The following is a 12,199-nucleotide window of genomic DNA, read 5'->3' as shown; positions in this document are numbered from 1 at the left end:
GCTTCCTGTAGGCGGTGGTGAGCTGGTGCCCAGAGGGGCGGGGGGGGGAGGGTGGGGCGCCTGTGTGTGCTTCCCACGCAGGAGAGCAGGTGTGATCACTGCGTTCCTGCTCCTGGCCTGTGCCCCTTACACACATGCTCTGAGCACACACACATGTGTGCCCTCCCACAAACAGGCCCTCCACACAACACTCCTGGCAGCTCACTGCCCTCCATGGTGGTTGGAGCGTCTCTGGATTCAGGGGATGGGCGGGGAGGACACTCCTCCATGGAGTGGACCAAGCACCATCCCTGCCACATCCCCTCCTCATGGCCAGGTGGCCCGTCCATCTTCAGACCGGAGCTCCAGCCATGGGTGGGCTGCTTGCCTTTCAGCCTCCTGCACCCTCAGCTGGGTTCTGCCCCTGGGTTCCATGGACTGCATGGGGCCAGGGACCCTGATACCTGCTGCCTAAGCCTTCTGCACAGTCCTGAGCCATCAGTCAGGCTGTCCTGTGTCCCCCCCCCAGTGGCCTCAGCCCTGGACACAGCCTGGGCTCCCCAACAGATGCTGTGAGGAGGGGCCAGCCCTACTCTAACTGTGGACCTTGCAGGGATCTGCCGGATGGTTCAAGATCCCGAAAAAGACAGCGGCATTCTGCCCTGGGGAGCAGTGACAGGGGACTGAGGGAGGCAGGGGTGGAGTTGGATATGAAGGGGCAGAAGCAGCTGGGCTCAGCTGTGGCCGCAGCATCTGCTCTGGTTCAGCTGGAGCCAGGGGTGACCTCAGACGGAGCCAGCGCTTCTGTGCCTGGTCACCTCTGGGAAGATACGGCCGCCTCGCCCCTGCCGTGCAACCACCCGCCAGCCGGGGGACGGGCCATGGACAGCAGAGCTGACCCTGTCCCACGCTCCACCAGCCCCCACCCCCTGGGCTGTCAGCTTCCCCTGGAGCCCTCTCCAGGCCGTCCTGCCGAACTTTCTGGAACCTCTGGGCATCCTGCATCTGAGAACTGAGCCGCCTCCTGGCATGGTGTTGGGGTCAGAGCTGCCGGCTCCCCAGGCAAGATGGGCCTTGACCACTAAGCCACAGGCACTTTAGCCCTTGAGCTTCTGGAATGAGCTGTGGGAAAGTGGAAAAAAACGGTAAAGATGGCCTGTGGTTTCCACCAGCGGGCACTGTTCTCGCTGCCTACGGAGACTGACCAGCAGTAGGAAACCATCGTTGGTGACTCGGTGCCCCCTCCCCCATCGGCTGGTGAGGCGGGGCAGCACTGGGAAGCCCAACAGTGGACTACCAAAGTTACTCCTAGGTCAGCCCTCGAGATTGCTTGAGAAAAGGGGTGTCATAGTGCGCTGTGGGGCTGCAGTCACCTGCCTGCCCCCCACCTGTGCTCTCGGCCCCTCCTCTCCTCACAGGCCTGGTTGGGAGTTGTACTGGGGACACAATGACTTCGTGGTAGCTGGGGGATGCGGGGCCTCCCTCAGCCCGTACCTGGGCCGCTGACCTCATTCGCCTCCCAGGAGCAGGTGTTTATGCCTGAACATGCACACACGTGTGCACATATGCACGTGGGCACATACACACAAGTACATGGATACAGGTGCGCACATAACTATGTGCATACCTGCATGACACATTTATACACTCATACACACACATGCGCATATCCATTTGCACACGTGCCACAAACATGACATGTTCACACGCAGACCTCACTATCAGTGGAAGCAGAGATGCAGGGGGGAATATGGAGCTGGGCAGACCTGGCCTGGAGGTGCTGATCCTTGGGAGGGAGTCCAAGAGGGCTTCCTGGAGGAGGTGGCCTGAGCTGAGCCTGGAGATAGGAGTGGAGCCCTCAGGCGAGGGCTCTTGGGGACACTCGGGGTGTTAGTCGCTTGATGTCATGTGGGAGCAGGAGGGCCATGAGATGGAGGTCAGTGATGAAGGGAGTCTGCAGGGCACTTAGAGGAAAAACCATAAGCTGGTCGAGTGAGCATGCGGCCCCAGGACATCCCACCCGCTGCCTGTCTTTGTACAGCCCGCAACCTCAAAGGGCTTTTACGAGTTCCAGTGGTTGGAAAAAAACAAGACTATTTTGTGATGTGTGAACGTTTCAGTGTCCCACACAGTCTGGTTGGAGCAGCCGCGTCCAGTGTCCACAGACTGGTTCACGTCCCAACACAGCTGCAGAGCAGCAGCGACAAAGACCTGAAAACAGTCACCACTGGCCCTTCACCCAGGAGTGTGCCAGCTCCTGACCTAGGCTGGCCCGTTTTTAAGAGCTATGAAAATGTGCCTCTCAGAAGCAACGCAGTGTGGTCTCTGTTTAGAAGATGCAGTGATCCATCCCCACGGATGAAGATGTTAAGTAGAAAACAAAAGAAAAACATTTGTGAACACTCAGAACCTCCAGGTGGACAGCTTCTAGAAAGGACACCGAAGGCCTGGGTCCTGTGGCCTCACACACGGGCCCGAGATCTCGACCACGATTCAGAACATGCGGTCGCGTCGCCCTCTGGGAGCAGGACGCTTGCAGTAGAGGCCCTGGTGTGGCTGGGCTGAGGTCCTTGGCCATCATGCTAGCCCAGCTGCCCGTGGCCCTGCCCTGCCTCAGACTTCCTGTTGGAGTGGGGATCCCAGTCCTCTCCACAGGCAGTTGTCCACACTCATGGTTCAGGACACTGCCCAGCAGGTGCCTGCCGCCCCCGACCTACCCCTGCCCAGTGCCGTCCACCTCACGCCCCGAGGGGACGCTGCCTCCGGGGACACTGCACGCCGATGACCTCTTCTCTGCTCATGCTGTGTCCAGGCGCCCGGTGCAGTGCCGGGACCACAGGAGGGAGTGCGTGGCACCACCCAGAGGGTGATGAGCATCCTTGGGAAGAGAGAGGGAGTGGGTGATGTCACCTGCTGTGACATCACCCCCTGCGGTGTCTCTGCTGGACCTGACCTCAGACATGCCTGGTTCTGAGCTGGGCCCGGCCTGAGTTGGGGTCTTCTGTCCCAGGACCCCTGGTGACCCTCCCCTCCCTCTGTGTTCAGGGTCTGATCTCAGAGCTGAGGTTGCGCAGGGATCCTCAGGTGAGCCCCCGGCAGTGCCAGGATGAGGACGAGGATGACGATGATGATGGGGTGAGTAGCCACTGCCTAGCTCAGGCGGGGGGCCCCCTCCTCCTTCTCCCCTTTGCTCTGTGGGAGGAGGGGCCCAGGCCAGGATGTGGTGGGCCTTTCCTGGAAGCCCCAAAATGATTGGGACCAGAGAGGTCTTTGACAGTTGCCACTTTGGGTGGATGTTACCCATGATCACGTTTCTAACTGCCCATAACGTCACCCTGGGGACCCCCAGGTGAGCCTCCCTTGCCTGGAACTTTCCACATAGAAACATGCATAGAACATAAGAGTTAAATATCATGCCTGGGGAGCCCATTGGGTGATAGCATCACTGGTGGCTGCCAGAGCAAAAAGTGTGTGGGTGTGCGGTCACGTGTATGCATGCACAGTCCGTGGGGCCTAAGGCAGAAGACACACCGGTTCTCTGTGTGAAGGACAGAAGGGCAGAAGACCTGTGTCCCCGGGGTGGCCCCAGGTCCCAGCAGCTCCTGTGAGCCCAGCACTGTGAACTGGGAGACGATCCAGCCGCATGCAGTGACTGGCCCAGGGAGTGGGACCTGCAGCCATGTCCCAGCCCCGAGGGTCCCTGTGCGGGGCCTCCCCTCAGGGCCGTTTCCCAGGATAGTGTCCCGGGACAGGAGAGGAAGGGATACCCTCCAAGCGGGTCTTTGGGTGTCTGGCCAGGGGCCACATTGGTTTCCTAAAAGCCATTCATCTTAAGAAGTCTGATGGACACGAGCCTTGTCGATGACTGGCTGACCTCCTCATGGCCTGCCCTCCCCCTGACCCTGAGCTCCGAGGGGCTGGGGGCTTCAGCCATCAACTTGCTTCCTGTCAACCCCGCAGGCGTCTGGAGACCTGGGCAGCGGGCTCGTGGAGACCCAGGAGCATCTCCGGGAGGAGTTGGTGAGTGCTGGGGCCTGCGGATGATGCGTCGGGCAGGCACACCTGTGCACACGTGTGTGCGACTTCTCAGGACAAATTTGCGCTGGAGATGGGGACCGGACTCAGGCTGAGTCAGGGCTGCATCTTCCCATCTGTGCTCTCTCCTGGGAGGGAATGTCCCTTCCAGCCTGGGGGCTGGCCCAGGCCTTCCTCGAGTGTCTGTTTGCATCTCCTGTCGGCTCTCGGGGCCATGGGGGACCCAGGGGTGACCCTGCTGTGTGGCCCCCACTGCCTGGAGTAGCACACAGGCTGGGGCATCTCGGGAAGGATGCCCCCTTCTCCCATCTGGACCCACAGTGTGTCCCACCCCTACTCCGCCCCTAGGGTCATCTCCTCCAGGGCCCGGGCGTCCCAGGGCCATGACAAGGTGGAGTGCTGAGCTGCCCTGGGGTGAGTGGTCAGTGGACCCCCTGATTCCAGGGGCACTGGGGCCTCCCTGGCTTTTCACTTGCTAGAGCAGCGCTGGCTCTGGCGCCTGGCAGACCCCTGGACGGTGTCAGTGGGTGGTATCCACAGCATCCCTGCCTGTCACGTGGCCTGTCCTCTCCTCAGCTGTCTACCCAGGGGCCCCGGGCACAAACCACGGAGATAGCAGTGTCCCCACCATGCTGGTGCCAAGGCATCAAGTGCTGCAGCCATGCAGTCTCTCAACAGATTCGGGGGGGTGGTCAGAGAGGGAGTTATCAGCCTGCAGTGTGCTAACTAGCTGGCTGCCCCTGCCAGCTCCAGCTCCACAAAACCCGGCGGAGGCCACGGGGAGGAGTCAGAGGGGCCATGCGGGAGCTGCTGTGCAGGCCTGGCCTGGCCCTGGACACACTCAGTCTCTCAGCGCCCTCCGTGCGCCCTCTGTGGTTCTCCAGGCCTCCGCTCTCCCACACGCAGGGGGTCTGGGGTGTCAGCGTGACCAACTGACGTGGGGTCCCTGAGGACCTCGCCCACATCAGAGGGTTCTGGCTGCAAGGGAGGCCTTGTGTCTGCCCCGGGGACTGCTCACCCACGGACGAGCCTCATGGGGACACTGGGTCCGTGCACATGGACAGCACCGTCTCCGGAGCAGTATCCCCAGGGAGTGTGTGCTGAGTGCAGACAGGGAGTGCAGGAAGCGTCTTACCTGTGCACTCACCCTCGAAGCCCTGAGGGCCCCAGGGCAGGGAAGTGAGTTTTCAGGGCTGCTGCTGCTAAGTTGCTTCAGTTGTGTCCGACTCTGCGACCCCATAGATGGCAGCCCACCAGGCTCCTCTGTCCCTGGGATTCTCCAGGCAAGAATACTGCAGTGGGTTGCTATTTCCTTCTCCAATGCATGCATGCATGCTAAATCGCTTCAGTCATGTCTGACTCTGTGCGACCCCATGGACAGCAGCCCATCAGGCTCCTCTGTCCACAGGATTCTCTAGGCAAGAATACTGGAGTGGGTTTTCAGGGCATAGCCCTAGAAGCCCCAGGTTCTCTGGGGACAGGGAATAGAGTTTTCAGGGCAGAGTCAGCCTCATCCCTTGGGTTGGGATGGGGGGCAGGTGGAATCACTGGGCCTTGGTGCCGGGTCAGGACCCTCACTGAGGACACATGCGACCACCCCTCTGGTGCATGGTGATGGCCTCGTGTCCGTCACTGTCAAGACCACAGGCAGGAGCCAAGGCTGCCTGAGTTACGAGGGGCCGTCCTGGGCTCTGAATGGGGGATGAGGGAGGGTAGGCTCTTGTCCATCCCTCCAGGTATGGGGGCTTCAGGGCGAGGAGACCCCCACCGTGTGAGCTGCTCAGAAGAAAACGACCCTGGAGCGGCCTGGAGTTTCTTCTTTTCTAAGATGGAGTCCCTGATGGTTTCTTCTTAACTTTTGTAAAATCTCATTTTACAACCAAATGTGTGTAAAGCTGGCAGCATGTGGGCCACACGTGTCACTGAATAACGGAGCTGCTTCCCACTCCTCCCAGGGTGCGCCCCTGGGGCCCAGGCTCCCCGAGGCTCCTCCGGTCACTTCTCCACCCTTGGCCGGAGTCGGCAACGAGGAGGACTTGAGAACTGAGGAAGTAGAGGAGTCAACCACAGCGTCTTCATTAGGAGGTAAAGCCTGCCGAGGTGGGGTGTGTGTGTACTAGTGGTATGTGCGTGTTCGTGGCTGTGTGTGTTCACGGCACGTGTTCCTGGTGTGTGTACATTCCTGGTGTGTGCACATTCCTGGTGTGTGCACATTCCTGGTGTGTGTGTGTTACTGGTCTATGCATGTCCCTGGTGTGTGTGTGTCCCTGGTGTGTGCGTGTCCCTGATGTGTGCATGTTAGTGGTCTCTGTGTTACTGGTCTATGCATGTCCCTGGCGTGTGCGTGTCCTTGATTGTGTGTGTTGCTGGTCTATGCATGTCTGTGGCGCATGCGTGTCCCTGGCGTGTGCGTGTCCTTGGTGTGTGTGTGTTACTCATCTATGCATGTCCCTGGTGTGTGCGTGTCCCGGGTGTGTGCGTGTGCAGGCAGTATGTGGGCCCATGTGCGTGGCAGGTGAGGGGCTCCCGTCTGTCACATGGATGCCCCACTGCTGGGGGCTCTGCACCCACCCTGCCCCGTTGCTGCCCCATGGACGTGGTCTCCCTGTGTCGTTTCTCACTTCCTGCTTTCCTGGGGGTCACAGGACCATCCTGAGGGTGCTGCCACTCCCCAGCCTGGGGGCAGGGGGTCGCCAGGAGAACACGGGAGCTGGTTTTGAGGGAGGCAAAGGCGCCTCTGACTGGACCTCTGTGAAGCTGGGCAGCATTTGGGCCCAGAGGGTGCTCAGGCCTGAACGCCTGGGGCACACTGGGAAGTGGACTCCGTGCCCGTGCATAGCTGCCCATTGCAGTGTGACAGGTGCCCACGGAGTTGGTTCTCGTGGCAGGGCCGGAGGCTCCCTCAGCGTCTCGGGGGGAAGCTTGCCCTGTACCGTGCCCATGGCTGCCTTCCCTCCGGGGAGACTGGCTTCCTCCCACTCAGGGGCCTGGCAGGATCCCATTCCCGGTGGCTGCAGGACTGAGGCTCCGGGTCCTCACCGCTGCCAGCCAGGGGTCGTCCTCAGGTTCCAGAGACCACTGTGTTCCTCCGGTCCTGGCCCAGCCCTGTCGGGGGGGAGGGTCCTTCTCCTGCTCTGGGTCCCGGAGCTCCCCTCCTGCCTCCTCGTCTGTTTGGGGGCCTCGTGTGATGACTGGGTTCCACCCGATAACCCAGGACACTCTCCCCACCTTAACGTCAGCTCCTTAGTTACCATCATCTCCAAAGTCCCTCACAGCGGTGCCCAGGTCCGTGTCTGGTGGGTAACCGGGGTCTTAGGGAGACACAATAGAGCTCTGTTTGCAACACTTAGTAGGTCTAGAAAATTGTATAGGTTTTTTTTTATTTTGGAGAAGAGCATTTATCACTTTTAAAAATTACTGAAATATCACATGCTTGATGCACCCAACTTAGAAGCAGGAAAGAACAGATGAGAGAATTGACCGCTGTGGTCAGGTCCCTCTGTTCATACCCCGTGATCGGGGCGCTGTGGTCAGGTCCCTCTGTTCATACCCTGTGATCGGGGCATGTGTGCTTGTTACGTTTGTCAGAGCCACTTAGGGTACTGCCAGAGCCCCAGCCTCGCGACTGAGGCGCGTGCCCCACCCCTGCTTTGCTATGCTCTGCTGCCTGGGGCCCCAGTCAGGGCCGTCCCAGACCCCTTGATAGCTCCATGACGGGTCTGGCTTTATTTTTCGGTTTGCCTTTGCTTTGAAGTGTAATGGACATATGATAAACCACACATTTTTGTAATTTTATTGAAGTAGAGTTGATGTACGTTGTTGGGTTAATTTCGGGTATACAGCATAGTGACTCAGTCACCCGTGTACATTCATTCATTCTTTTTCAGATTCTTTTCTCATATAGGTTATCACAGAATGTTGAGTGGAGTTTCAGGTGCTATACAGTAGGTCCCTGTTGGTTATCTATTTTATACATAGTAGTGTGTGAAATTACACATATTTGAAACACACAATTTGAGAAGTTTCAGCCTACGTGTCCTCCCCTGAAACCATCGCCTCAGGCAAGACGTGAAGGCGCTGTCAGCCCCTTTGCAGGCCCCCCACTCCGCACCCCCATTCCCGGGCAGCCACTGACCTGCTCTGTTGCTGCAGATGTTGGCACTTAGAATTTTACTTAAAGGGAATCCAGGACTTTGTCTGACCCATTTACTCAGCATCAGTGCTTTGAGAGTCACCATCTTGTGGCCAAGTAGAGTTTCTCTGGGTAGGTGGGCACTTGGGGCTGTTACAGAAAGGTGGCCGTGGGGTTTGTGTGCAGGGTCCATGGCCACATGCTTCCATCTGCCGCGGGTCAGCACCTGGGTGGAGTGGCAGGAGTGTGTGTCACAGGGAACTGCCACACACTGCCATGGCAGCTGCCCATGTAACCTCCCTGGGATGTGGGTCCCCACCAGTGCCTGGCACTCGGCCCTTTTGCTGTACCCGTCCCGACAGCGGTGTGGCCGTGTCTCCTTGGCTTTACTTTGCATCCTGCTGATGATGGGCACCGTGGAGCATCTTCTTGTGGGCGCACCAGCTGTGCCTGTGTCTTCCTTCGTGAGGAATCTGTCCCAACCTCACGCCTTCGTTTTACTGGGCGCACCTCTGCTGAGAGTTCGTATGCTCTGTACACGCCTCCTCTGCCGGAGAGTCTCTCAGCCTGAGCTCACCTTCTTATTTTGTTAAGTGACTTAGAAGAGTGCAAGCTTGTAACTTTGATGAGATTAGATGTATCTGTTTGTACTTTTATTTTTTGCCCCATCTCTTGGTTTGTGGGGCTTCCCCAGTGGCACAGCGGTAAAGAATCTGCCTGCAGTGCAGGAATCGCAGGAGACGTAGGATCGATCCCTGGGTCAGGAAGATCCCCTGGAGGAGGAAAGGCAACCCACTCCAGTGTTCTTTTCTGGAGAATTTCATGGACAGGGGAGCCTGATGGGCTACAGTCCATAGGGTCACAAAGAGTCGGACATCACTGGAGCGACTTAGCATGCACGCACGGCTTGTGGGATCTTAGTTCCCTGACCAGGGACTAACATGCGGCCCTGCAATGGAAGTGTGAGCTCTAACCGCTGGACCTCCAGGAAAGCCCCCCATCAGTCTGTCCTTATGGGTCTCAGTGTTGGCGTCATGTCTGAGAGGCTGGCACAGTTTTAGGTTTCACTTGGGGCTCTGACCCACGGATGCGGCTTCAACACGTTTGCTGGAAGGACCGTCTCCCCACCTCTGCGTCACCCCGGGGCCTTTGCTGTGCGCGTGTGTGCGCGTGTCTGGACTCTGCTCCGTAGGGACCCTGTCGTTTCACGTGGGGCTGACCACTTTAGGATGAGCCTGGCCCAGGTGATGTGGATCCTCCGGCCTTGCTCTTGCTTCGCGAATCCACTTCTGTGTTCTGTGTGCTTTTTACCCTGTATGGATTTCAGATCCTCACTCACCATGCGGTCAGCGTGGGGCCGCACCTGGACGTCAGCTAATGTCCAGTTTTCTGACCCCACACTCAGAGATCTGTCTCCTTTGGCTTATTTAGGTCTTTACTTTCTCTGAGCCATGTTTTGGTGCTTTTAAATGTTTTCTGAGGCGAGGATTTTAATTTCGCCTTAAACCACACTGAACGCCTGGGAGGGTTCCTCCCTGGGCCATCTCGGGCAGTGTGGGGGCCCTCTAGTGGTCAACTGGTGACTTGATGAGTCCCTGGTTGGGGTAACGGGGCCCTCAGCAGGCACTGGGTGGCTCCCTTACTGAGCAAGGCAAACCCAGAGGTGGCTGCAGGTGGGCACAGGGGTCATGGGCACAGAGATCGTGACCCCAGTTTCTTCTGGCAAGGGCACAGGTGGCCCTCAGCGCTGTGGGACCCTGGAAAGGCAAGCCCTTCCTGAGTGGGCCAGTCCACGGTCAGCCCACAGGCCCCAGGTCCCAACCAGCCCCAGGCTCAGCATCCAGCTCTGTCAGAATGTGATCAGGACCCGGCGAGGGCAGACCCTCAGGAGGCAGGACGTCAGAGCGCAGCTTGAATCCTCTTTTCTAACTGGCTCCGTGATGCTTACACGTCAGGTGACAGCTTTAGGGGAACAGCCTCAAAGTTCACCCCAAAAGTGCTGTCCATCACAAAGCAGGGGCACCATCCTGTACCCAGTGGAGAGGAACCGCAGACAGGCCGGGAGACGAGCAGGGTGAGGTGTCGGGGTCAGGCATCCACACCTCAGGGGTCCACACTGTGGGTGTCCACACGGAGAACGTCCACGCTGTGGGCATCCGTGCCATGGGTGCTCACTCCACATCCACTCTTCTGTGTGTTTTGTTGAGTTCTGTGGGAACCGTCCCTGGCTCGGGCTGAGGCTGGATCTGACCAGATCTGGCCTGTGGGCAGACCCCCGATAGGTCCCGGGATGCGCACCATCGCCATCTCCCCAGAGAAGCCACAAGGACAAGGCTGGGCCCATGGAGACCTGGGTTGGGTCACCACACAGAACAGTGCTGACTTCCCGCATGTGGGTCAGGTTCTCAGAGGCTCCCACTCCCAGGAGATGCCTGGAGCTCAGGGCAGGAGGGTCGTGGGGGTGCCACCAACCCTCAGATGGTTCATCTGGAGAAGAGTGTATCCTCGGGGAACCCGGCTGGGGCTGAGCGCCAGGTGGGCAGGCAGCCCTGCAGAGGGTCTGACGGCCACCTCTGCCTCCCCCAGCTCAGACCCTCCCCAGCTTGGGCACAGTTGGCACGTGGGATGAGAGTGTTTGGAGCCCTGGGAGCAGCGTGAAAGAGGTGAGGCTTCCTTGACCCAGAACCACAGGGCCCCCAGCGCAGTCAGTGCCCCTGACCTGTTCCCAGGGGACCCTGCTCCCTGGGGTCCTACTCCCTGGGGACCCTGGTGGAGCTCTTGGCTCCTGCCTGCCCTCTGTGCCCCTTCCTGTACCCGCACTCAGGGTCTCTGGCAGTACTGGGCATCCTCGGCTGGGGAGGCCCCCAGTCAGAGCACGTGGGCGGGGAGGGTGATGACGTGACCGCACCACCGTGGCAGCCCCCCATGTGTGTCCGCAAGCACGGCCACTCTGCACGTCCCCTTGCCTGTCTGTGCCCTCTGTGTGACCTGGGCCAAGCCAGGGATGCAGGTGAGTGTGTGTGCACCTCCCTCCCCAGCCTGTACCCTTTGCTCTTTGTCCTCAGCGAGGCCTGAAGGGGCAGAAGGGAGAGCCTGGCGCTCAGGGCCCCCCTGGCCCCATCGGCCCCCAGGGTCCTGCAGGCCCAGCCATAGACAGCCATGAGGCACAGCCTGTTTCTGGACCACAGGGACCCCCTGGGCCCCCGGGACCCCCGGGGAAGGACGGCACCCCTGGAAGGGACGGTGAGCCTGTGAGTACCGTCTCCCCTTTGTCTAGCTGGGGGTGGGGCTTGGGCAGGTCGGGGCGGGGGTGGTGCTGGGTCCTGGGCCCAGACTGCGGTCTCCTTCCCTGGGTGGAACGGGAGGGTAGCTGGAGCAGGGGTGGGGCCAGGGGGTGCGGATGCAGTGCCCTGGACAGACAGAAAACTCCCAGCCCCGTGGGAGTCAGCACACTGGGGGGTGGTTGGGGGGCTGGAGTCCATTTCCATGTTCAGCTCAGGGTAGGGTCAGGGCTGTAATTTTCTGTCACTAATGGTTCTCTCCTGCCTTCCAGGGTGATCCTGGTGAAGACGGGAAGCCCGTATGTTGTCTTTTCCTTCAGAACCTGTATTATCTGTGATGCATGCAGGAGGCCTTTGGCTCTCCACCTCCCCACCCCTGGGATTTTTTGAACTCAACCTACTGGAGAGATTTCAAAATATTTTGAAAATGAAACTTACTTTTTGTTAACAAAATGTTAAGTTTAACTGTTGATAGAAAAACATACATTTAAGCAGGTGTATTGAGACGTGTAGACTACTAGGAACAAAGAAAAGGAAAGGAAAGAAATGAAAGGTAAAGCTTCAGATTCTAGAGGAGACGACAGACGACAGAGGAGCAGCCTGGGTGTGGGTGGGGGACACGGCACGTGGAAAAGACGAGACACGCTCGCGGCAGGAACGGCGGGCTTGTCTGCCTGCTCATGGGTCGGAGTTTGTTTGGATTTTTAAAATGATCGAATGCTATTTCCAAGAAGCAGAGTAAAATGACTCATGAAGGTTCGGATAAAGATTT

The 12,199-nt window shown here is 58.9% G+C and overlaps 1 protein-coding gene across 5 annotated transcripts in view; it reads left to right on the top strand.

Annotated features, from left to right (window-relative positions):
* Window positions 1-12,199, top strand: part of COL18A1 (collagen type XVIII alpha 1 chain) — a 52,540-nt gene that overhangs the window by 18,433 nt on the left and 21,908 nt on the right. For all 5 annotated transcript variants that reach the window (XM_070378107.1, XM_070378100.1, XM_070378090.1 and 2 more), the window contains exons 3-8: window positions 3,025-3,114; window positions 3,940-3,999; window positions 5,970-6,099; window positions 10,733-10,809; window positions 11,212-11,397; window positions 11,700-11,726. In XM_070378107.1, coding sequence (XP_070234208.1) covers window positions 3,025-3,114; window positions 3,940-3,999; window positions 5,970-6,099; window positions 10,733-10,809; window positions 11,212-11,397; window positions 11,700-11,726 — 570 coding nt within the window. The remainder of the gene's footprint in view (window positions 1-3,024; window positions 3,115-3,939; window positions 4,000-5,969; window positions 6,100-10,732; window positions 10,810-11,211; window positions 11,398-11,699; window positions 11,727-12,199) is intronic.

This window comes from Bos mutus, chromosome 1, assembly GCF_027580195.1.
Source record: "Bos mutus isolate GX-2022 chromosome 1, NWIPB_WYAK_1.1, whole genome shotgun sequence".
Classification (NCBI taxonomy): domain Eukaryota; kingdom Metazoa; phylum Chordata; class Mammalia; order Artiodactyla; family Bovidae; genus Bos; species Bos mutus.
This window is presented reverse-complemented; position numbering and strand designations above follow the sequence as displayed.